Source organism: Hypanus sabinus, chromosome 23 (genome assembly GCF_030144855.1).
Source record: "Hypanus sabinus isolate sHypSab1 chromosome 23, sHypSab1.hap1, whole genome shotgun sequence".
Taxonomy (NCBI): Eukaryota; Metazoa; Chordata; class Chondrichthyes; order Myliobatiformes; family Dasyatidae; genus Hypanus; species Hypanus sabinus.
In genome coordinates this window covers 6763681-6790101 of record NC_082728.1, presented here as the reverse complement: position 1 = coordinate 6790101, position 26421 = coordinate 6763681, and the positions used below count along the sequence as shown (strand labels likewise).

The 26421-nt window shown below is 40.4% G+C and overlaps 1 protein-coding gene across 4 annotated transcripts in view; it reads left to right on the top strand.

Moving 5' to 3' along the window:
• cep112 (centrosomal protein 112) overlaps window positions 1–26421 on the top strand; it is a 526403-nt gene that overhangs the window by 449753 nt on the left and 50229 nt on the right. For 3 of the 4 annotated variants that reach the window (XM_059948278.1, XM_059948276.1, XM_059948277.1), the window contains one exon: window positions 21850–21939. In XM_059948278.1, coding sequence (XP_059804261.1) covers window positions 21850–21939 — 90 coding nt within the window. Of the gene's footprint in view, window positions 1–21849; window positions 21940–23284; window positions 23405–26421 lie in introns of those variants that run through there. The other variant, XM_059948279.1, reaches the window with a different exon arrangement.

Genomic DNA, 26421 nt, shown 5'->3' with positions numbered 1-26421 from the left:
CATTTAAGGAACTGCAGCCAAGGCCTAATTGGGAAGGTCACAAGCTCTAGCCTGAGGCTTGCTGTCACTCCCAGCACAGATGAAAAGAGAAATTACTTTAAGTTCTCAGCAGGCCTATTAGCATCTGTAAAGAAAAAAAATGTTATGGGTGTGACCTTTCATCAAAATTGGGAATTGAAAGATAACCAAGACTTTAAATACGATTCTTGAGCAAAGAGCAAAAACAAAAACAAAAAAATTGTAGAGAATACTTCAAATGCTGAAAATTTAACTCTCTTATCTTGGTTTGATCTGACAAATCTCATCCGTTCTTAGTCAGGATGGTGTTGCACATCAGATCCTAATGAGAAGCTGCATCTCCAGAAGGAGAAAAATACAAATCCTAAGCATTTCTCTTCTGTGATTGTTCCTTTAAAGATAATGATTAGCTTTATTTGTCACATGTACATCAAAACATATAGTGAAATGTGCAGCTTTTCATCAATGGCCAACACAATCCACGGAAGTCCTGGGAGCAGCCTACAAGTGTTGCCATGCTTCCATCACCAACATGGCATGTCCATAACTTACTAACACTAATCCATACATCATTGGAATGTGGGAGGAAACTGGAGTACCCGGAGGAAACCCACACAGCTACAGGAAGAATATACAAACTGTACTTACAGACAGCAGCATGAATCAAACCCTGATCAGTGATCACAGACACTGTAAAGTAATTGCACTGACTGCTACACTACCACATGCCCATTCCCTATATGGTAATAATAGTCTTTATCATTCTATATGCCTGGAGTTAAATAATTTTTTAGATCTTAGCAAATTAATTTTATCCAATTCTTTTCGACTATGGACTGACTTCCCAGATTAGAGCACACTCACATCTATTTGCTCCAGTAAGTGCCACTCAACAGAGCTGCTTCAAGAAAAGATTTAGATGTTTCAGCACCCTTGGCACTTAAATAGCTAGACTATAGTTTGTGAAGGCACTTCCATTCAACTAAGTGCTTGCAAAACAAATTAATATGCGCTTGGCAAGAGCCTTATTTCTTTTTGAAGTCGGGTTGATAAAACATAATTTTTCCCTTTTTACACCAAAGTAATTTGATGTTAGCGTGCACTTTTTTTGGGGAGTAGTGTCATGCCTGGTCTGCTGAGTTCCTCCAGCATTTTGTGTGTGATACCAGGAAATAGGCTGGTTTTTTGTTCCCACTTGCACCCTCACCTGTTATTTTACACCCATCTTTTAACGTCATCTCCATGTTGCTAGGGTTCTACATTAGAGTTGGTGATTGAGAATGAAAGGAAAGAGGGAGGGCAGACTGTAGGAAGGCATTACCTGTGTTTCTTAGAATAAGTGGAGAAGCAATGTATTTTTTCATGTGATGGATTTAGAAATTTATTCAACTAGTTGTAGATTCCTCTGAGGGAAGAAAAATGCTGAAAGAATATAATTGTGAAATATTTTATGTTGGAGCAACACACACAAAATGCTGGAGGAGTTCACCAGGCCAGGCAACATCGATAGAAAAGAATACAGTTGACGTTTTTAGGCCGAAACACTTCGGCAGGACTGGAGAAAGAAAGCTGAGTGAAGTTAAAAGATGGAGAGGAGAGGGAGAAACACAAGGTGATAGGTGCAACTGGGAGTGTGAGAGGTAAAGTCAAGAACTGGGAAGTTGATTGGTGAAAGACATACAAGGCTGGAGAAGGGCCAATCTAATAGAATATGTCAAAAGGCCATGGACGAAAGAAAAGAGGGGGAGAGCACCAGAGAGAGGCAATGGGCAGGCAAGGAGATAAGGTGAGAGAGGAAAAAGGAAATCAATGTTCATGCTATCAGGTTGGAGGCTACCCAAATGTCAACTATACTCTCTTCCATAGATTCTGTCTGGCCTACTGAGTTCCTCCAGCATTTTGAGTGTGTTGCTTGGACCTCCAGAATCTAGAGATTTTCTCATGTTTGTATTTTATGTTGGATCTGTTTTTTCTATGATTTGGTAAAACAAGGACCCCAACTCATCATTCTGTCTGCAAAAATTAATGGAAAATACATCGAATAAAAGAACATTGAATGTCATATGTTTCTCTCTTCAGTCATCTCCTACTCATTTGTTACATCTCAAGTTGACTATAGAGTCGTAGAATATGACAGCTAAAAACAGGCCCTTTGGCCCATCTAGTTCATGCAAAACAATTATTCTGCCTAGTCCTATTGTCCTGCACCTAGATAATAGCCCTCCATGCACACTCCATCCATGTACCTATTCAAATTATTCTCAAAAGTTGAAATCAGGCTCAGATGCACCACTAGTGCTGGCAGCTCAATCCCACACTCTCATGACCCTCAATGTGAAGAAGTTTCCCCTCATATTCCCTTTAAACTTTTCATCTTTCACCCTTAACCCTTCACGGCTAGTAGTAGTACCACCCAACCTCAGTGGAAAAAGCCTGCTTGTATTTACTCTGTCTATACCCCTAATAATTTTGTATGTCTCTGTCAAATCTCAATTTGAAATTTGAAATATCTTTATTGTCATTGCATAGTACAATTTGTCATGCACCAATACAGCGAAAATGAGTTTGCAACTCTCGTACTCAGTGCAATAAAACAACAAATAAAATAAATAGACAATAAATAAAATCAAGTAACCAGCCAGTACAAGCAATGTCCAGCAGTACAAAAGCGCAACTCAGATGCATGACAGCCATATTAAAAGTAGCAATATAACAAATTTATGGATGATGCTTGATAATCTCCCCTCATTCCTAATCTATTCAACCTATTCCTATAACTTAGGTCCTCAAATCCGGGAACATCCTTGTAATTTTTTCTCTACACTCTTTCAATCTCATTGACATCTTTCCTGTAAGTAGGTAACCAAAACTGCACCCAATATTCCAAATTAGGCCTCACCAGCGTCTTATACAAATTCAACATAACGTCCCAACTCCTGTACTCAGTAGTTGGATTTATGAAGGCCAATGTGCCAAAAGCTTTCTTTACAACCATATCAACCCGTGACACCACTTTCAACAAATGTGGATGTGTATTTCCAGATCCCTCTGTTCTAACGCACTCTTCAGTGCCCAACCATTCACCGTGCAAGTACTACCTAGTTTACCCTCCCAAAGTGCAGCACATCACATTTGTGTGCAAGAAATTTCATCTGTCATTTTTCCAACTGATCCAGATCCCACTGCAACTTTTGATAGTCTTCCTTGCTGTCCTCTACACCCCTTATCTTGGTATAATTCGCAAATTTGCTGATCTAGTTGTCATCTAGGTTGTTGATATAACAAACCCAGCACCAATCCCTGCAGCACTCTTGTAATCACAGGCCTCCAGTCAAAGATGCAAACATGTACTGTCACCCTGTGGCTACTCCCACAAAGCCAATGTCTAATTCAATTTACTGCCTCTTCTTGAATGCCATGCAACTGAACCTCTGATGTAGGGCCTTGCTAAGTAGACAACATCCACTGCCTTGCCTTCATCAACTTTCCTTGTAACTTCCTCTAAAAACTCTATTAGATTGGTTAGACACAACCTACCACATCCAAAGCCATATTGACTATCGCTAATCAGTCCTGTCTGTCCAAATACTTATATATCTAGTCCCTTAGAATATCTTCCAATAACCTTCCCACTACTGATGTCAGGCTCACCAGCCTATAATTCCCTGGCTTATTTTTAGAGCCTTTTTTAAACAACAGAACAACATTAGCTCTCCTCCAATCCTCTGGCACCTCAGCCATGGCTAAGGATATTTCAAACATCTCTGCTAGGGCCCTTGCAATTTCTACACTAGTCTCCCATAGTATCCGAGGGAACACCTTGTCATGTCCTGGGGATTTATTCATCCTAATTTACCTCAAGATAGTCAACACTTCCTCTTCTGTAACCTATATAGGGTCCATAACTTCACTGATGCTTCTATAGACTTCTGTGGACTCTTGTGTTCATCATCCGAGTAAATACAGATGCAAAAAAATCTATTTAAGATCTCCCCCATCTCTTTCGGTTATTCTATTCACCTGTCATTGATGTTGCTTGATTTTACTTTGTTCGAGTTGATGACATTCAAGCCCTGCCAAAAGTCGTCCGTCTACAGATTCACTTTCAAGGACTCTACAACTCTTGTTCTTGGTACTATTTATTTTTTATTTACCCAATTTGTCTGCCTTTACGCATCAGTTCTTTGTCAGTCTTTGTTTATGTTTGTATTTTTTCATAAATTTTGTTGTAGTTCTTTATTCTTCTGTAAATGCCTATAAAGAAGATGGATGTCAAGGTAATAAATGGTTACGTATACGTACTTTGATAATAAATTTACTTTGACTAAACATTGGCAGTGATACTCACAGTTAAAAATGAGGCGGTTTCCTCATTCTTTGTACTTGGGCAGTCTGATTGAAAAACTGGTCATGTGGTTCAGCCTCACATTTCCCTATTTTGGTCAGTAACCTTGAGATCCCACATCCCTCTATCTTTCTTTCCTCTTTGAAATCTACCGCCTTAACTAACATTTGTTCATCTGTCTCAATATATCTCTGTGTGCCCTGTGTTAAAATTTGTTTGATGATGCATCTGTGAAACCCCTTGGGACTTTTTGCTACATTGAAAGACACCTATAAGTGCATGTTGCTATTACTGAAATATCTCCTACTTGTTCTTTTCGTAACCTCAGGACATCCCGAAAGCACTTCACAGCCAGTAAAGTACTTTAGTGTTGAAGTCACTATTGTAAGGCAGACACAGCCAGCGCAGGCTGTCACCAGTAGCAATGAGACAGTGACCAGATAATGTACTTTAATGCTGTTAGCCATGTGTTAAGCAGACTTCCTCTGCTCTTCTTTTGAGCCTCTATGTCTGCCTGAGTGGTGGGTGAGGCCTTGCATTAACATTTTATCTTTGTGACTAATAAAAGTGATTGAATATTATGGAATTCGGCTAGAAATTATTTATGCACTTTCCTCTTAATAGACTGTCAAGATGCAACAAAAAATCCCCTTGTAGAATGCTGCATTCTTCCTATGCAATAATATTTAACTGTTTCTACTAAGACACAGTGTTTGTTGTGGCAAAATTTTGATTTATCTTGGATTATCTGAGTGGCTGAAGTTTTAATTAGGACACAGAACATTACATCACAGGATTAGGCTCTTCAGCCCACAAGGTGTGTGCCAACTATGCCATTTAGCTAATCCCATCTCCACTCTTCAAGAAGGGAAATTATAGGCTAGTTAGTTTGTACCTCAGTGGTTGGGAAGGGTGTGGTTTCAGGGTACTTGGAGGCACATGATAAAATGGGCCATCATCAGCATGGTTTCCTTAAAGGAAAATTTTGAATGACAAATCTGTTGCAATTCTTTGAAGAAATAACCAACAGTATAGTCAAAGGAGAATCAGTGGATGTTGTGTACTTGGATTTTCAAAAGGCCTTTGACAAGGTGCCACACATGAGGCTGTTTAACAAGTTAGGAGAAAATGGTATTACAGGAAGGATACTAGCATGGATAGAATATTGGCTGATTGGCAGGAGACAAAGATTGTGAATAAAGGGAGCCTTTTCTGGTTGGCTACCCGTGACTAGTGGTGTTCCACAGGGGTCTGTGTTAGGACTGCTTCTTTTTATGTTTTATATTGATGATTTGTAGATGATGGAATTCCAAATGATGAGAAAATCTGCAGATGCTGGAAAACCAAAGCAACACACAAGATGCTGGACGAACTCAGCAGGCCAGGCAGCATCTATGGAAAAGTACAAGCAATCACCGTTGCATGCCAAGACTCTTCATCAAAACTGGAAAGAAAGGGAAGTCAGAGTAAGAAGGTGGAGGAGGGAGGAAGAAGTACAAGGAGGTAGGTGATAGGTGAAACTGAGAGAGGGGAAGAGAAGTTTAGACCTGAGAAGTTGATTGGTGAAAGAGATAAAGGGCTGAAGAAGGGGAATCTGATAGGAGAGGGTAGAAGACCATGGAAGGAAGGGAGGGAGGAGGAGTAGCAGAGTAAGGTGATGGGCAGGTGAGAGAGGGAAACAGGAATGGAAATGGTGAAGGAGAGGGGCAATGCTTCCAGTGTGGCCTCCTGTATATAGGTGAGACCCGACATAGATTGGGAGACCGCTTCACTGAGCATCTACGCTCCGTCGGGCAGAAAATGCAGAATCTCCCAGTAGCTACCCATTTCAATTGTATTTCCCACTCCCATTCCAACATGTCAGTCCATGGCCTCCTCTACCGCCACAATGTGGCCAGAGCTTATATTCCATCTAGGTAGCCTACCTGATGCCACGAACATCAATTTCTGTAATTTCCAGTGATCCCCCCCCCCCACCCTCAAATTCATCATTCGCTCTTCCTAGTTTCCTCTTTGACCTTATCTCCTTACCTGCCCATCACCTCCTTCTGGTCCTCCTCCTTCTCCCCTTCCTTCTGTGCTCTTCTATCTTCTTCTATCAGATTCCCTCCTTCTCCAGCCCTTTATCTCTTTCACAAATTAACTTCTCAGCTCTTTACTTCACCCTCTCCTGATCTCACCACCTACAACCTGGTACTCTTCCTCCTTCCACCCCCCCCCCCACCTTCTTAATCTGATTTCTCCACTTTCTTTCTAGTCCTGATGAAGGGTCTCAGCCTGAAACATCAACTGTTTACTCTTTTCCATAGGTGCTTTGAGGCAAAGTTTGCGAACAATACAGAGACAAGTAGAGGAGCAGGTAGTTTTGAGAAAACAAAGAGGCTACAGAAGGACTTAGACAGATTAGGAGAATGGGCAAAGAAATGGCAGATGGAAGTATATGGTCATGCTCTTTTGTAGAAGAAATAAAAGTGTGGACTATTTTCTAAGTGGAGAGAAAATTCAAAAAACTGGGCCGCAAAGGGACTTGAGTGTCCTTGTGCAGGATTCCTTAATTTGCAGGAGTCAGTGGTGAGGAGGGCAAATACAATGTTAACATTCATTTCGAGAGGACTAAAATATAAAAGCAAGGATGAAATGTTGAGGATTTATAAAGCACTGGTGAGGCCTCATTTGGAGTATTGTTGAATTGAATTGACTTTATTTCTTACTTCCTTCACATACATGAGTAAATATCTTTACGTCTCCGCCTAAATGCACAATTTGCGATCATAGTCATTTATAATAAATAGAACAGTCAATGTAACTGTAACACTTACCCAACAGGCTGGTATATGTCTAGGGGAAAAGGAGATCCAGCCACACACCAATCCCACCTTCCGTACACGCAGGTGCTGTGACAATCGAGTTTATGCCTCGCGCCCACCCACAGTATCAAACCCACAACAAATACCGTTATGAAATACACTTTAAAGAGTTTACTAAAATGAAAAGAGTATTAGGCAATACAATATATATGCAAGGGAAAAAAACAAAAAGGCGCCAACTTATCAAAGTTCAGTCAGTTTAGTGCACATCGTTGGAGCTCAAACATCGAACCATTCGACCCCTCGTCGCTTGCCTCCAACCTCCACGTCTTCGCACCTAGGACCACGCCCAGTGGTCTTCCGAGCAGTGTAGCGCACGTCCACCTTCCTCGGCGTCTTCCTCCCGCTCTCTACCAAAAGCCCGCAAAAAACCCCTCCCCCAAGTTCCCAGCCTCACAAGACAAAATAACATTCCCCATTGGTCAACAAATGAATACAATTACCATATCAACAAGTATAAAGCAAAACAACTGCGAGAGAAACACTTATCAAAGAAGCATTCCTACTCTTAACAAACCAAAAAACCCATTTTGAGTAACATACACAGGACACTGTACAGAACATAGAAATACACTCAAATCAGCATGAGTTAATCAGTCTGATGGCCTGGTGGTAGAAACTGTCCTGAGGCCTGTTGGTCCTGGCTTTTATGTTGCGGTACTGTTTCCCAGATGGTAGTAGCTGGAATAGATTGTGGTTGGGATGACTTCGGTCCCCAGTGATCCTTTGGGCCCTTTTTCCACATCTGTCTTTGTAAATGTCCTGAATCATGGGAAGTTCACAACTACAGATACGCTGGGCTGTCTGCAGCACTCTCTGCAGAGTCCTGAGGGAAGTACAGTTCCCATACGAGGTATTGATGCAGCCAGGACACTCTCATTAGTGCCCTTGTAAAAAGTTCTTAGGATTTGGGGGCCCATACCAAACATCCTCAAGAGGCGCTATTGTGCCTTTTTCATCACACAGCTGGTGTGTACAGACCATGTGAGGTCCTCAATGATGTGGATGCCAAGGAGCTTAAAGATGTTTACCCTCTCAACCCCAGATCCATTGATGTCAATAGGGGTAAACCCATCTCCTTTCCTCCTGTAATCCACAACCAACGCCTTTGCTTTTTATGACATTGAGGGAGAGGCTGTTTTCTTTACACCACTGTGTCAGAGAGATGATTTCATCCCTGTAGGCCACCTCGTTATTGTTTGAGATTAGGCCAATCAATGTAGTGTCATATGCAAACTTAATTAGCAGATTACAGTTGTGGGTGGCGACACAGTCATGGGTATACAGGGAGTAAAGGAGGGGACAGTACACAGCCCTAACGGGCTCCTGTATTGAGAGTCAGAAGAGTGGAGGTGAGGGAGCCCGCTCTAGCCACCTGCTGGTGATCTGACAGGAAGTCCAGAATCCAGCTGCACAAGGTAGGGTGAAGGCCGAGGTCTCTGAGCTTCCTGTCAAGCCTGGATGGAATTATGGTGTTGAGTACTAAACTGTAGTTCAAGAACAACATTCTCACGTAGGCATCCTTCTTCTCCAGATGTGCAAGGACGCTGTGTAGCGCAGTGGTTATTGCGTCGTCTGTCGATTGGTTGTGTCAGTAAGCAAATTGTAGGGGGTCCAGTTTGGGTGGTAGCAAGCTGTAGATGCAGTCCTTGACCAGTCTCTCAAAACATTTGCTTATTATTGAGGTGAGTGCAACAGGATGCCAGTTGTTTAGGCATGTTACCTTGGTCTTTTTTGGTACAGGACAATGGTGGCCAATTTGAAGCAGGTGGGCACTTTACACTGGTAGAGGGGAAGATTAAAAATGTCAATAAACACACCTGCCGTTTTGGCCATTGTAAGCAATTTTGGGCTCCTTATGTGTTGGCATTGGAGAGGGTTCAAAGGAGATTCACAAAATAATTCTGAGGTTAAAAGGCCTGTCATATGAGGAGCATTTGATAGCTCTGGGTCTCTACTCACTGGAATTCAGAAGAATAAGGGGGAACTTCACTAAAACCTATTGAATGTTGATAAGCCTCAGTAGAGTGGATGTGGAGAAGATGTTTTCTAAGATGGGGGAGTCTAAGACCAGAAGACACAGCCTCAGAATAGAGGGGCAACCATTTAGAACAAAGGTGAAGAGGATTTTCTTTAGCCACAGAGCGATGAATCTGTGGAATTTGTTGCCACAGGTGGTTGATGAGGTCAAGTCGTTGGGTATATTCAAGGCAGAGGTTGATAGACTTTCGATTAGTCAGGGCACAAAGAGTTATGACAAAAAGGCAGAAGATTGGAGCTGAGAGGAAAAACGGATCAGCCATGATGAAATGGTGAAGCAGACTGGATGGGCCAAATGGCCTAATTATGTTCCTATATCTTATGGTCTTATTGTCTAAATTTTATTGTATTTCTTTATTTTCCTGTAAAATGCCTGCAAAGAAAATGAATTTCAAGTTTTCAAATCAGATTTAATATCACTAGCATATATCATGAAATCTGTTGTTTTAAGGCAGCAGTACATTGAAATACGTAATAATAAAAACTATAAATTACAATAAGAAGTATGTATTAAAAAAATTAAATAAGTGCTGTAAAAAGAGAGGGGAAAAGATAGTGAAGTAGTATTCATGGGTTCATTAGCCATTCAGAAATCTGATGGTAGAAGGGAAGAAGCTGAAATGTTGAAATATGCAATATGGAAATCAAGCAGTTGCCTTTGAATGTGTGTCTCCAGTCTTCCGTACCTCCTTCTTGGGAACAGCGCATACCCTTGGTGTTGGGGGTCCTTAATGATGGATGCCACCTTTTTGAGGCACTGCTTTTTGAAGGTGTTGGAGTGCCCATGATGGATCTAGCTGAGTTTACAACTTTCTACAGCTTTTTCTGATCCTATGCAGTGATCCCTCTGTACCGGATGATAATGCAATCAGTTGGAATGCTTTCTACGGTACATTTGTAGAAATTTGCAAGAGTTATTGGTGACGTACCAATTCTCCTCAAATTCCTAAAGATATATAGCCACTTTGTAATTGCATCAATACGTTGGGCCCAGGACTAGGCCCTCGATGATCCCTCGATGAGGTCTGGTGTGTGTTCCCTCAACTTCCCTTTCATTAGGTCCGCAATCAATCCCTTGGTCTTATTGACATTGAGTACCAGGTTGTTGCTAGAATACCACTCTGATCTACCTTGGTCCTGTACACCTCCTCATCACCATATGTGATGTATATGTACTTCAATAATAAATTCACTTCGACTTTAATGAGGCCCTCCTTTGGTTGTGGTCGGCTATGGCTGTTGCAGCCTAGCTGTCTACATGATACACTAGCCAGTACATAACCCAGGGCTATGGAAATCAAGCAGATACCTTTGTAGCAAGTTCCCCCTCTCCACACTGCTGGTGAATCTAAAAGATTGGCAGATGCAGATTGGCATCAGCAGTGTTACAGAAGTTGCATGTCAACGTTGAACTCAATGTAGGACTGCCTTAGGGACTCCTGCTCCAGACTTTTCCTTGGGGTTTACTCCTGAAGCCTTCCCTATGAGTGGGTATAGCCCCAAGGCAGCGGAGGTTTGAGATCAGAGTTTTAATTCTCCTAGATGAGCAGCTAATCATCACTGACAAGCCTCATCTCCCCAAAGCGACTGGTTTTAATAACCCACCATCGTCCCTCATGCAGTCAGTCGAAAAGATTCCACGGGGTTTAGTAGCTAAGCCACAGGTGAAGGCCAGGAGCTAGGCTTGGTTGTCAGAGGCTATTTGAGACACATACCATTGGGAAAATTTAATAGGTAGTGGGAACTTATCCCCACTACCACCCAAGCTATAACAACCATAAGGAGCCTTGACTTTAATACAGGCACCAGAATGGCACACAGTACACCAAATGTGAGCTAACAAAAGTTTCACACAGCTGCAATATGACTTGTAAATCTTATGTGCAACATTCCAACCAACAAAAGCAAGTCTGTTGTACATCCTTTTTACCACCCTGTCTACTTGTGTCACCACTTTCTGGGAAATCTGTACTTGCACTCCATGATTCCTATCTACATAAAAGACTGGTCACAGTCCTCCAGTCAGAATAACACCCCTTCATCACTAGCCTCTGTCTTATACAGCTGGTTCAATTTTGAATCTAATGTATCAAGTTTCCATCTGCCATGAGATCCCTAACTGAAAGGTTTACTAAAGTCAACATCCACTGCATCGCCTACATCACCTTCTCAAAAATCTCAATCAAGTTTCTTAAACACAACCTCCACTGCACAAAGCCATGTTGACTATCACTAATAAGTCTATGATTTTCCAGATGTAAGTAGAATAGATCCTATCCCTAATAATTTCTCCACCACTGATGTAAGATTCACCAGCCTATAATTTGCCAGTTGATTTTATTGCCACTTCATCATACTAGGAAACTATTCAATAGTCATGTACCAGTGGAATAAAAGTTGTTCTTGGGCCTGTTAGTGCATGCTTGCAGGCTTTGATACCTTCTGTCAGATAGGAGAGGGAAGAAGAGAGAATGTCCAGACTGGGTGGGGTTTTGATATGCTGTAGCTTTACTGAAATGTAGACAGAGTCTGTGGAGGGCAAACTGGTTTACATGCGGTACAGAGCTCTCCTGATTTCCTACTTAAGTTATTAAATTGGATCATGCATTTACCATGGGAACATCCAGTCTTAAAGCATTAATCAATAGGCAAAAAATAGAAATTGAAACAAGCAGAAAGATAGTTAACAACATATTTCTTCATTGAATCACAGAAGTATTTACACAGATGGGTGTTACATTAATGCACACGATACTACTTCTCCAGCTCGATGCCAGTATGTGAGCAGTTTTGATTAAGAATTTAAAAAACTGGAATAGGCCGTTCAGCTCATTAAATTTTCAGTGCTTATAGAATGTGTTCAACAAATCTTCCAAAGCCCTATTTACACAATCTTCTGAGAAAATGTGCGCTTACAAGCTAAAGCTAAATCACACAATATTCACATTCATGATAATTGCCTTTCAAATGAGACATTAAATCAAGGTCCAATCTATGTTTACATTGCAGGAGGGCAAACGTAAAACATACCAGCTCTGATATAATCTCAAGTTCAACACCATCAGTTCAGCTGAATAACTGCTCCTGCATAGCCATCTGCTTCTTTATTGCTGACCTCAGAGTCAGCAATAACACCATTTCTGAGGCTCTTTATTTAACACGCTTCCATGGATAAAGCTGAGAATTCAGGGGAAATGCTTTTCTTTTGTTCAAATGCTGCCTTGTTAAATATTGACATATATGGTTAACTCTCTTTAAATAGTTGATCATTTGGGATTTCTCTGAGCAGTGCAAATATCATTCCAGATATTAGATGGACTGTTTATCTGCAGAAGCATCTCCACAACTTAAGAGTAAATCATACAGTCATTGTTTCCCTCCAAACATGGTCTAAGATGCGAAGAGTTGACTTATACTCATGATTGGCTCTATGGTTGCTGGCTGGAATCACCAAGGCACTGCTGCTGAGCCAAGTATTTGAGCTGTAGCTGTTCCTTCTAGGGTCTCAGAGGTAGTGACTAATGAGATGAGCAAGCATTAATTTTAATTTTCCAGATTTCCCTAGATTCAGAGAAGGTTCCAGTAGTTTGGAAAAAAAAAACTAGTCAAAAAGATAGGGAAGCAGAGAGCAGAAAACCAGAGGCTAATTAGCTTAGTATGCACTATGTTATCAAAAAGATTTGACTTAAAAAGTGTTTTCACAAATCACTTCAAAAAATTCATGGCAGTTGGGCAAAGCAAATGTGAATGGGAGATCATATTTAATCAATTTATTGGAGTTCTTTGCAGAAGTAGCATAAGCTAAAGTCCTCTCCACTATTCCCAACAAATGAAGAGTAAGCAGAGCTTGTTCAGAACCAAACAAATGGGGCTGGCAAGAGCAGGTTGTTATGTTGTGGAACTTCAAAACATTAGGCTTATTCAAAGGAAGATGTGGGAATCAGAAATGCAGGTCTAACTTCAGACTTACTTTAAGTGAAACAGACACATACCACAAGGTAATGAGATGACTTATACAATTGACGTATTTATACATAAAACCTGTAATGAATTATTTAAATGAACAAAGAAAACTTAATCAATGGCATATTTACAAGATTACTCAAATACTAATGAAATATTAAATACACAACTCTTCTCCCTGCTAAGCTATAAACTCCAACTCAATAGAATGCATCTCAACTATATACAGAGTATACTATATAATACAATTACTATAGACAGACATTCACAGCATTGTAAATTTAAAATTGTCCATTCAGGGTGAAAGATTTAATCACTGAGGAGGCTTTCCTACTTTTGTGGGATAACTTCCTTCCTGACAAGGGAGGTCACACTGCTAGGCAGGTGAAACTTGTGGCTGTGAAAACAATCTCAGGAATGGGTTGTAGGAGTTGACTCAGAGACTACAAGAAGAAGTACTGACAGCTCTGAACACCTTTCTTCTCCTTCCTTTTTCTTCATGCTTGTGCATCTTGATCTTGGGAAAGTGCATTTAACTCACTAGAGTATTCTCTTATTAATCCTTCTATTGCTCCCTTTACAATCTGACCTTTCTTTATGGTTTCCTCATTCACAACATCATCTGACAAATCCTTTTGGCCTTTCATTCAGCCAGCTGAACTTTGGTCTTTCTATCTGCTTGCACATGCCATATTGCTTGCCTTTTGCTAACTTTCACAGTGTAAATCTTAAGGCTACATAGCCCTGTGTCAATCTCATCATCAGAGTTCTCATTAGCAGCATGCAAATGAGTGCTCTTTTTGAAAATGGAATTTCATTTTTTATCTTTTTCTCTTCCCTGAGCAGTCCATTTAGTTTTGTCTGCCCAACATACTCTTTGTAGGTGTCCCAGTTGGTTGCATTTTCTGCAAGTTTCACTTTTAAATCTGCATTTGTTTGTTGTATATGAGCCTCTGCCACAATGGTGACATAATTTGTTTAACCAGGCTGGTTTCTGTTTAGATGCTACAATTTTGTTCATGCCCACTTTCATTCCAGACTGCAATTCAGTTGCATCTGTCTGTGGTTTCCATTGAAACAGTGATTTCAACTACTCTTTTGAATGTAAGTTGTGCTTCAGTTAGGAGATGTTTTTGAATGCTTTATTTTAAGATTCCACAAACTAAACAATCTCTCAGTGCATCATTAAGCCCATTACTGAACTGACAATGCTCAGGCAGTCAGTATGCTGAAATGGACTCCCCTTCTTTTTGATTCCACTTAGAAAACCTAAAGTATTCTGCAGTCAACAATGGTTTTGGTTCGAAATATTCCTGCGTTACTTTGACAATATCAGCAAAACTAATTTATGATGATTTGGTTGGAGCAGTCAAACTTCAAAGTAAACTGTATGCCTTTAACCCTTTCATTTCACATAGGTTATTTCATTTGCTTTGAAATACTGTTCCAATAGCTCAATATACATGAGCCAATTGTCCATTGCGTAATGAAATTCATCAATCTTTCCAATGTAACCAGCCATTTCTGATTATTATCACCCTGCACTTGCTCTTTATAAACTCACAAATCCTTCCTTTCTCTTTATGAACCTGTAAATTCTTCCATTTTAGAAACATAGAAATCCTACAGCACAACACAGACTCTTTGGCCCACAAAGTTGTGCCGAACAAGTCCTTACCTTAGAAATTACCTAGGGTTACCCATAGCCCTCTATTTTTCTAAGCTTCATGTACCTATCCAGGAGTCTCTTAAAAGACTATCGTATCCGCCTCCACCACTGTCACCGGCAGCCAATTCCACACACTCACCACTCTCTGCATAAAATACTTACCCCTGACATCTCCTCTTTACCTACTTCCAAGCACCTTATAACTGTGCCCTCTTGTGCTAGCCATTTCACCCTTGGGAAAAAGCCTCTGACTATCCACACGATCAATGCCTCTCATCATCTTATACACCTCTATCAGGTCGCCTCTCATCCTTCATCACTCCAAAGAGAAAAGGCTAAGTTCACTCAACCTATTCTCATAAGGCATGCTCCCCAATCCAGGCGACATCCTTGTAAATCTCCTCTGCACCCTTTCTATGGCTTCCACATCCTTCCTGTAGTGAGGTGACCAGAACTGAGCACGGTTTTCTGCTTATTTTCTTTATTTTAAAAACTCAATTGTCTCTTCCCTTCCAAAGAACCTGTGCTGTACTGAGCCTCTCTGCATGTGTTGGGCTACACTTTTAGTCACTTTTTTTAGTTCAACTCTCACTGCACTTTAACAGATCGATTGTTGTCTCAGATTCATTTTAAAAACACCTTGTCACCAATGTTATATTTTGTAATTTCAAAACATTAAACTAATTTTAAGGAAGACATGGGAGTCCTAAATGTGGATCTAACTTTGAGTTTACTTTAAGCAAGGTGCGCACCTATCGTGGTAGTGAAGACGTATGTAATCATGTATTTATATATATTACCCATAATAAATTATTTAAACAAAGACTGCTTAATTAACAACATATTTACAAGATTACTCAAATATTACTGAAATATCATTAATCATGTGGATAGTCAGGGGCTTTTTCCCAAGGCTGAAAGGCTAGCACGAGAGGGCACAGATTTGTGGGCTGAAGGGCCTGTATTGTGCTGTAGGTTTTCCATATTTCTAAATATTAAACACACAACACAGATTGCTTTTCTAGATAACAAAGTAAATAAAGGGATAATAGTGGATGTACTATACCTGGGTATCAAGAGAGCGTCAAGTGTTATGGCTAAATGAATAGCTCACCATGTAGGAGATTGGATATAGTGTTGGGAGAAGATTGGTTGGCTAGGAAAAAAGTAGCATAGACATAAATGGCTCTTTTTTTCCCAGTGGCAATGGAGATCGGTGCTGAGGTCTCAACTTTCATCCATCCACCCACATTCAAAGTAAATTGATAAGTACTGCCACATTCGGGTCATTTGGTAAATTTCCTCTGACAAACACTTTAATAAAACCATGCACTCCTGATGCACAATATCACAAGACAGCAGGAGCCCCACAGATTGAAAAAGCATCTTGCCTAGTTTCAACAGCTAAACCTGCTATACTATGTTATGTGTAAGGGACTTGTAACTGCTCTGCCATTTCTCTCTCCTTCTAACAAGTGCTGATGATGCTGGGCGCTTTTCATAAATATTTTAAATCCTCTAACCCCAGGGGTATGCAGCAGTCAAAGAGCTTGTCCTGAAGAGCTTGCAGATTAAGACCTCACTCTCAGCAAACTACCCCAGTCAATTGGTATTGATCAATGAAGAGAATATTGATTGAATTTATTTCTTCCACCTCTCCGCCTCCTCCACTCTTGCCAAATTACAGAGCAATAAAACCTCTATGACAATCCATCTACAATCCTACAAAGATCAACTAGCAATAATGACAAAGAATTGATAAAAGCAGTATCTTTCCTGTGTTACAGAATCAGAATCAGGTTTTTTATCACTGACATATGTCATGAAATTTGTCATTTTGAAACAGCAATATAGTGCAATACTGTACTTAAAATATACTGTGAATTACAGTAAGAAATATATTTTTTAAATATAAGTGTTGAGTCTGTCTTTTCAGGCTCCTTTGCTTCCTTTCTGATGATGGTACTGAGAAGAGGGTATGTCCTGGTGGGGGTCCTTAATGATGGGGTGCCTTTACTCACTTTCCCACTATGGGATCTTTGTGACTGGTGTTAATTCAGTAAATAAAGCACAAGCAAAATTATGATATTAAAGTATGCTGGTCCGGAACATGTATGTTCTGGTGCGCAAAAATTCTCATGTGAAAGAATGTCACCATATGTGAAAATATAAACTGTGGGTTATATTAAACCCATAAGATTTCTTCTTTCCCTTTGAAAGTGTCTGTATTTATTGTGGTTTGTGAAAACATATTTCTGATGTGAAATTTATAAAAGATGTAATTGTTCAAAGAAGACATTAAATCCAAACTAAACAAATTACAGTGTCATGTTATTCCACTAACTCCAAAGAAAAGTCGAGTGATTTAGCATTTTTTCAGTCATTTACAAAGACATTGAAAGATCCCATGGACCCATGAAAGAGAAATTTATTGAGAATGTTGAGAAAGTGACTAACTGGATACCACAGCAGACGTATCCCTGAAGTGGGGTGTGTTTGAAATTGGCTAGTTGATTGACTATGTAGATTTTGAATATTTGGTTAAGTAGGCTGACCATGTGTTAGATGGCATTACAGTCGGCCCTCCTTATCTGCGAGGGATTGGTTCCAGGACCCCTCGCGAATACCAAAATTCGCGGATGCTCAAGTCCCTTATTCAACCTGTCTCGATGCAGTGGACCTTAGGACGCAGCGGATCCCCAGACCTTATTTAACCTGTCCCAGTGCGGTGGACATTAGGACCCAGCAGCAGAGATCTGAATCGGCAGTGTTTCTGTTCACAAAAATAATCACGATAACAATTGAAAATGAAGTGGAAATGATAAAGTGATCGGAAAGAGATGAAATGCCATCGGTCATTGGAAAAGCGTTAGGCTACGTCGGTCAACGATTGGAACAATTTTTAAGGATCAAATGAGAAAGGCTGTGCCCCAATGAAAGCTACAATTATTACTAAGCAACGCAGTGGTTTAATTATTGGGTTTTGGGTTTCTGATCCTCCACATCAACCCAACACGGTGGAGAGCGCACTCGGGAGCAATCTGTTACTGGATCGAACTTGGGAAGAAGTTCCCAAGCCCAGCGCTGAAACATAGGTTCTTAAGTGTTTTATATGCATAGAAAGGTAAAATATATACTATATACTAAGACAAACCTTTGACTAACTGACGCTAAATAATACCGGATGTACCTGTTCCAACTTAATAAGAGAACTTACAATTTTTTTCCAATCCCGATCCACAATAACCCATGCACATCCTCCCGTATACTTTAAGTCATCTCTAAATTACTTATAATACCTAATACAATGTAAATGCTATGTAAAGTAGTTGTTATACTGCATTGTTTAGGGAATAATGACAAGAAAAAAAGTCTGTACATGCTCGAACAACAAATGCTGGAAGAGCACTTCCGGGTTTTTGCGATTCGCGGTCGGTTGAATTCACGCATGCAGAATTCGCGGATCAGGAGGGCCGACTGTAGTTGGTTGCTGCAAATGACATTCACCAAGATTAGGCACAGCTCCATTGTTGTTAAGACTGATTGTAAAGGTAGCATGAGAAAATCGGCCAAGCCCAGGATTGATTGATTGCCATCTGCTGAGTCAGCATGAGTTAGCAGTTCAATGGCCTCTATTAGACTCCACCTCCCTGGGCAATGAAAAAAACACTTCCTCAATGTAGTCCAGTAAAATGTGATGGAAAATGTTCATTTCAGATCTTCAAACGTACACTAACCTGGTGCTAGCAGTGATATCCCCAGTGATGTCAAGTATCTACTGATACCTCCTCTAAGTTACTCCTCTCTCACCTTAAACCTGTGTCCTTTAGTTGTACATTTCCCTGCCCTGGGAAAAAGATTCTTATCTATACTATCTGTGTCCTCATATTTTATGTCCCTATAAGGTCACCCCACCCTCAGCCTCCTAAGTATTAGTGAGAATAAATCTAGCTTTTCCTATCTTTTGCTATAACTACTGTCCTCCATTTCACACATCATCCTGGAGAATCTCTTCTGCACTCTTTTTATCACTCCCATACTTTTCCTTGTACCAGCTCAAGGAACAGCTCCTTATCATCTATATTGGCATATTGCAGCCATCAGAACGCAATATTAAATTCAGTAATTTAAGGTAACTAGCTTTTTGCTTCCACTTTCCACAACTGGAAAGTTTAGGTCTTTATTCCCCTTTGCTTCTACCAATTGTTACTTTAGCAGCTTAGGTCTGCATCCTATCACAGACATTCCCTGGTCTCTCCGCCACTCCCACTCAGTAAACCTTTGTATCTTCTGTCCAATGGAAGGGGGGAGAAGACAGAACAACCAGGAGGGAAGGGGTCTTTGATTACATGGGTTGTTTTCACAGTAGGATTTTTGAAGTCCATAAAGAGAAGGCTGGTTTTTGAAATAGACTGAGCTGTGTCCACAGCTCTCTACAATTTATTTTGCAGCCTTGAGCAGAGGCATTGGCTCTAAGCCATGATGCATCTGGATAGGATGCTGTCTATAGTGCATGTATAAAGTTTGGTGAAGGTCATTGAGGATATGTCGAAATTCCTTCGCCTTCTGAGGAAATAGACTCACTGATGTGCTTTCTTGACCATATGTCTATTTGAACAAGAACAGGTCTGGGTCCAAGTGCAGGTTGGAGCCTGACAACTTCCAAGCATGAAAATGTCAACACTCTACAAGTCAAACTTCCATTTTTATGCTCTGTTAATTTCAGTTCATTCTAAAAATCTGTTGAGCATATAGACTCATTGACCAAGACAGCACTTTAACACAAGAAATTGGTAATTCTGATTCTCATTTTTAAGATCTCTTACCTGACCTCTGTCTCTAAATGAGTTACATTGCAAGCCTCTGAGAAGTCTGTGTTCTTCAATTTTTAAAATTCCTCATCTTACTCTTAAATAGCCATTAGCTGTTTGGAGTTTATGTCCTGCAATTTCCTCACTAAACCTCTCCACCTTTCATGCCTCATTTAGGACCCTCTTTATGACACTAACATCAAAGCTGTATATCATCCTTCCTAAAATCTAGTTTGTTAGTTTAATTTTGATTTTTACCTTTTGCAGTTACAAGACACCTTGAAACCCCCTTTTCCTGCAATAAACCAATAGCATAAATACAATCTATCATTATTGTCTCTTTGGATAAACTAGCTGAAACATTCAAAATACTTGTGTCAGCATTTTCTTTCCTCGGTAGTTGAAATGTATAATGTCCAAAATAAGATGATAATAAAACAATTGAAAAACTAATATCATAAAAACACGATAACGTTCCTCTAATGAAAAATTTTTTGTGAAGTTTCATTTTAGGTTTTAGCATTTGTACTGCATCTTTTATGCAGCTGCAAAAATTGAAGGTTTGAATTTTTTTTTCTGTTTTGCAAAATTATTCCAAAAGAATCTGAAGATCGAATTGCCAAGGCCATAATTTAGATGCCCAGTAATTTTTAGTTATTACCATTGGATACCTGTGAACAGAGTTCCTGTGATCATGGTTTCTTTGTTGACAATTAGAAAGGGAAACAAAGTGGTTGATTAAAGCAAAATTATTACTGCTTGTTGCTGATCTCTGCTGAAATATTTATGAGGCTTGTGGAATTCTTTTAAACATTAAAACATAGAAACTAAACGAGCAATGAACTTCTGAAAGTTTCATGAGTAGATTTTTATATATGTAAGTTTATCTTTTATTAAAATGTTTAGGGTGGAGAATTCATTAATTTTGCACTAACTTCTACACACTATGCTCAAGTAGCTCAGACATTTCTCAGGAATGTCATGGTTTAATGCAGATTAAAAAGGCCATAGATAGGTAAGGTGTTAAGGAGTGACCCAAAAATATAAATAGGTGCAAGGTGTGGCTGTGAATATGTGGAGGAAGGAGGAGGCTGTGGACCGGGAGTCGGCTGTAGCCAGGAAATGAAGTTGTCTGGATGGGCAGAGATTGGGGCAGTGGACATTTTGTACTTCGTCCACTCCTTTGAGTGCAATCATTCAAGTAATGAAGCACCTATTATGTCCAGAGAAAAGTACAGCAGATTCTAGAAATCTGAAATTGGAAAATGCTGGATGCTGGTGAAAGAGATAGAGTTCACGTTTCAGGCCAATAATCAGAGTCTTTATATATGTTTTTTTACTAGAGCACCATTGTTGATTACATTTGTGTTTATTGGTTACTTCTACTGGTGAAGTGTAGATCAGGTGTAGCAATTTCAATGAAGCCCAATTCAGTACAGCCAGGGATGGCATGCAACGCTTTCAACCTTCTGAATCACTTCCTGATGGCCATTTGTCAAAGAGAACATTCCACAGAAACAGTAAGGTTGTCATCTCCTACCTAACATCTAGGAAGGATAGGGAAAGACAGGAATTGTGCATCCATTCCATATTGAGGGAATACATCTTGCCTTTTGCAGATCTTTTGACATAGAATAATACAGCACAGAAATAAGCCCTTCAGACCAACTTGTCCATGCCATCTAAGATGCCCATTTAAACTAGTCACATTTGCCTGCATTTAGCCCATATCCCTCCAAACCTTCTCTAATCCATGTACTTGTCCAAACATCTTTTAAATGTTGTTATTGTACTGTGCTCTGCTACTTTCTCTGACAACTCATTTCATATACGCACCACTCTCTGTGTAAAGAATTTGCCCCTTAAATCTTTTTTAAATCTTTTCTGTCTTATCTTTAATCCTGTGCCCTCCAGTGTTTAGTACCCTTTCCCTGAGATAAAGACTCTACCTATGGCTCTCATGATTTTATAGACTTCTGAAAGGTCACTGTGCCCCTCATGATTTTATACAGTTTTATAAAATGTCTCACACTTGACCATCAGACATTATCACACTTGTCTTTTTAAAGACTGAGTGTCAACATCTCTGACTGGTGCCACACAGTTAACTTTGTCTCTTTAATGATTTTCATTTAGGCCCTAGTGAATGAGGCAGAAAACTATCGCAACCGGATCCAAACATTAGAGATGGAGATGCAACACAAGGAACTGGACACCCAGGAACAGGTAATGGACAAGAAGCAAAACCAGACAAACAATTAATAGAAGACTCTTCAAAGAAAAAAGCAGAGTGGTTGATAAAATAAGACCATAAGACAAAGGAGCAGAAGTCGGCCATTCAGCCCATCGAGTCTGCTCCGCCATTTCATCATGAGCTGATCCGATCTCCCCTTTAGTCCCATTCCTCTGCCTTCTCACCATAACCTTTGATGCCCTGACTACTCAGATATCTATCAATCTCTGCCTTAAATACACCGAATGACTTGGCCTCCACTGCTGCCCGTGGCAACAAATTCCACAGATTCACCACCCTCTGGCTAAAAAAATTTTTTTTGCATCTCTATTCTGAATGCGCGCCCTGCTATCCTCAAGTCATGTCCTCTTGTACTAGACTCCCCCACCATGGGAAACAACTTTGCCACACCCACTCTGTCCATGCCTTTCAACATTTGAAATGTTTCTATGAGGTCCCCCTCATTCTTCTAAACTCCAAGGAGTACAGTCCAAGAGCAGTCAAACGTTCCTCATATGTTAACCCTCTCATTCCCAGAATCATTCTAGTGAATCTTCTTTGAACCCTCTCCAATGTCAGCACATCCTTTCTGAAATAAGGAGCCCAAAACTGCACACAGTATTCCAAGTGAGGTCTTACCAGCACCTTATAGAGTCTCAACATCACATCCCTATTCCTCTAGAAATGAATGCCAACATTGAATTCACCTTCTTCACCACTGACTCAACCTGGAATAATAATTAAATAAACTCCTGAAAAGGAGAATTTGGCAGTACTTTGAGGATAAGGCAACTAAATAATTCATGCATCGATGCAGGAGATTATAACATCAAAACAACGAGCTGTTGGTCTCCCGGTCTTGTTTGTCGCAGGAACAATAACTCCTTCTCCCTCGCTAGTGAGAGAGAGCTTGCCTGAAATACCAAAATTTTGGGAGGGGGAGTAATTTTTTTGATGGGCTCTAGATTATGGTCTCTTTGGGGGTTTTCTATTCCTTGGGTGGGGGGGGGGACATCAGTGCTTTTGCCTGAGCAAGTTGGGGCAGGGGAGCAGGGAAAGTGGGAGTGTTGATGTCTTTGCTGCTGCTTTTGAGTGGGAAGGAGGACTGGGTTTTGGGGTTCTAACGTTTCTGTCATTTATTCATTCTCTGGGTTTTTCTGTTTTGTGGATGTTTGCAAAGAGTAAAAATTTCAGTTTGCATACATTCCCTGATGTTAAATTGAACCATCTGAACCATTATATAGATCTTTCAAAGAACTAATGCAGACCTTGAATGCTCCTTCTGCACTGTATGATCATGTATTTGATGTTCCAGTTATTTCAGTCCTGCTTTGTCAGTGTTAGGTGGCATTATGAAGACAAGTGAACTTTGGCATCCTGGGACGAAGTCCGAAGTTGGAGTCCAAGAATCCAGCGACAAGGATCAGAGCCCTGGGGCAGCCTGACCTAGAGTTGGAGGCTTGTCTGGGTGTATGGGTGGGTGAATGGGAGAGATGGGAAAGAGGCATGTTTTGTTGCCATTGTTGCAGCTTGTGGTGTTTTGTGCAACTTCGTAGGCATGCTGTGTTGGTGACAGAATGTGCGGCAACATTTGCAGGCTGCCCCCACCATATCCTTGGGTGTGCTGGTTATTAGCACAAGTGACACATTTCACTGAATGTTTCGATGTACACGTGATAAGTAAATCTGAATCTGAGTTGATAGTTTGGACTTAGTGTTCTCCGTGCAAACTTAATGGTACTGGTTAGCTGCATGTCTTTCAGTCACAACTTCAAAGGGTCACTCTTTGCTTGCAACAGCATGATATTTCCCATCTACACTTCATGTAGATGTGCTCAACAGTGGGGAGGGCTTTAGTCATGATGGATTGGGCCATGTCCTCTACTTTTGTACTACAGTTGGTACAGCAACCTTTCTGAAGCAGGTAATTAACAGCGCAATTAAATCTAAATTGTAGACAGCTTTGTGCCAATATAATTAAACACAGATTCAATTTGATATTTCCCAAATTAATGTAGGGTTGACAGTCCCTATCTAAGGAAGGAGTGCTTTGTTTTTGATCTCAACTCTGAATGCTATCTTGCAAGTGAAGATACTATTCCAACTTGCTTCACTATTCTCCAGTGTACAGCTTTTGGAGAGAGGTATTTAAAATTTAATTCAATGCAGCTAGTTTTCTGTCTGCTGCAGAATTATTGATGGGATCTAACAAAAGCTGCTAGTGAAATAACTTCCTGATTTAGTAACATTAGGCGTGTACCATTGATTCCCTTGTGTTCCAGCATTTCTATTCATTGCAAACTGCTTGGCAGGTCATGAAGAGTAGCTACAGTTGGAAGGTAAGAAATGCGGAAGTGTATTGCACACGTATCTTTTTTCAGTACTGTTGCTTAAAAAATAAAGGGCACTTAGCACACTGGGGAAATTTTGATCAAAATACTCTGCCAGTCAGATTATATCAGTAGAGATAGAGATGATGTTTCAGGTTGAACCACTCATTTGCAGCTTTACAGATACATTGATCAGGTCCAGCATTTTCCAGTTTTGTTTTAGTTTTCTGGAATGTACAGTATTTAGAGAATTACCTGGCTGTTCTTCATAATAGCGCTCTGAGTAGGATAGGGTCTTAGTATCATGCTTCATCCAAAGACAACACATCTGATTGTCGTGAAGAAGGGTCTCGACCCAGAACATCGACTGTTTGCTTTTTTCCATAGATGCTGCCTGGCATGCTGAATTCCTCCTGCATTTTGTGTGTGTTGCTTTGATTCCCAGCATCTGCAGATTTTCTCTTGTTTATGACATCTGATTGTGTCTCACTCTATTAGAATCGCATTGGGAATATCAGTCTGCATCAAACTATACTTAAGTTTCTGAACACTATGAAGTCTAAGGTGTAGCCATGGGTGCTTGCATGTACGCTAGCTGTGCTTTATTTTGTTAGCTACAAAAAGCAGCCTTTGTTCCAAACCTATTTCTGCACTTTTCTCCATCTCTCTCCACTATATCAATAGCTTCAGTAGTGCTGCTTCCTGCACTCAAGCAGAACTCAATTTCACCAACTTCACTACTAACTTACATCCTACCCTCAAATTCACATGGTCCATTTCTGACACTTTCCCTTCCCTTTCTTGATCTCTCTGCCTCCACCTCCGGAGGCAAACTATCCACCCCGTCACTGCATGAGTTTCCTCTGGGTGCTCCAGTTTCCTCTCACATTTTAAAGACTTGAGTGAGTTGTGGGCATGTTATGTCGACACTGGAAGCATGGCAACACTTGCAAGCTACCACTCCCCCAGCACATCCTAGGACTGTGTTGATCATTGAGGCAAACTTGCATTTCACTGTATGTTTTGATGTACATTTGACAAGTGAAATGCTAATCTAATCTAAACTTTACTGTGCTTCAAAACAATGTCCAAGGAAAAGGATGGTTTGAACTTGAGACACCTGAAGATGAACAGATCACCACTTTTTTTTCAATTTGCATTCAGATTGCTAAAATAAAATGTTAATCTGCTTCTGTACATTTATTATACAGTCAAGTTTCAATTCATTTCCTTTGTGAAGCCGGATATTGTAGTCCATTCCTTGATTCTGTTTGAATCAGTGTTGGTGTGTCTGTGCAGTCTATATGGTTGAAGGTATTCCCGGGATTGACCCAGCAACAATGAAGTATGTGTGAATCTGGGTTATATGTAGCTTCTGAGGAATCATGGAGGTGATGGTGCTCATGTGCATTCCCACCATGGTGAATGAGGCAGGCGAGAGAGGAAGTTGTCTAGATCCTATCTGTTATCTTACAAACATCAACAGGTTCAGGGGTGATGCCTGGGGAGACAAAAATCTACTGTCTTTCAGAAATGGATGTAAAGATCAGCCTAGTAATTACAAACTAATCAGTTTAACCTCATTAGTGAGAAAAATTATAGTTATAGAATCATACAGTATAGAAGCAGGTGCTTTGGCCCACTATGTCCACAGTGACCATCAGGTACCTATCTGTAGTAATCCCATTTACTCATACTTGACCTTAACTGAGGTATCCCAATTGGTTGAGTAGTGTTGCAGCTACAACCTTGCACTCAATATCAACATGACCAAAGAACTGATTGTGGACTTCAGAAAGGGTAATACGAGGGAACGTAGACCAATCCTCAAAGGGGGATCAGAAGTGGAGAAGGTGATCAATTTCAAGTTTCTGGCTGTCAATAACTCTGAGGACCTAACCTGGATGCAACATATTGATGCGCTTATAAAGAAGGCAAGACAGCAACTATATTTCATTAGGAATTTGAGGAGATTTGGTTTGTCAACTAAAACACTCAAAAATGTACCGTGGAGAGCATTCTGACTATCTGCATCACCATCTTGTATGGGGGGGCTACTGGATAAGATTGCAGTAAGTGGCAGTAGTAGCCTTCGTAGTATCCAAGACATCTTCATGGAGTGGTGCATCAGGAAGACAGCATCCA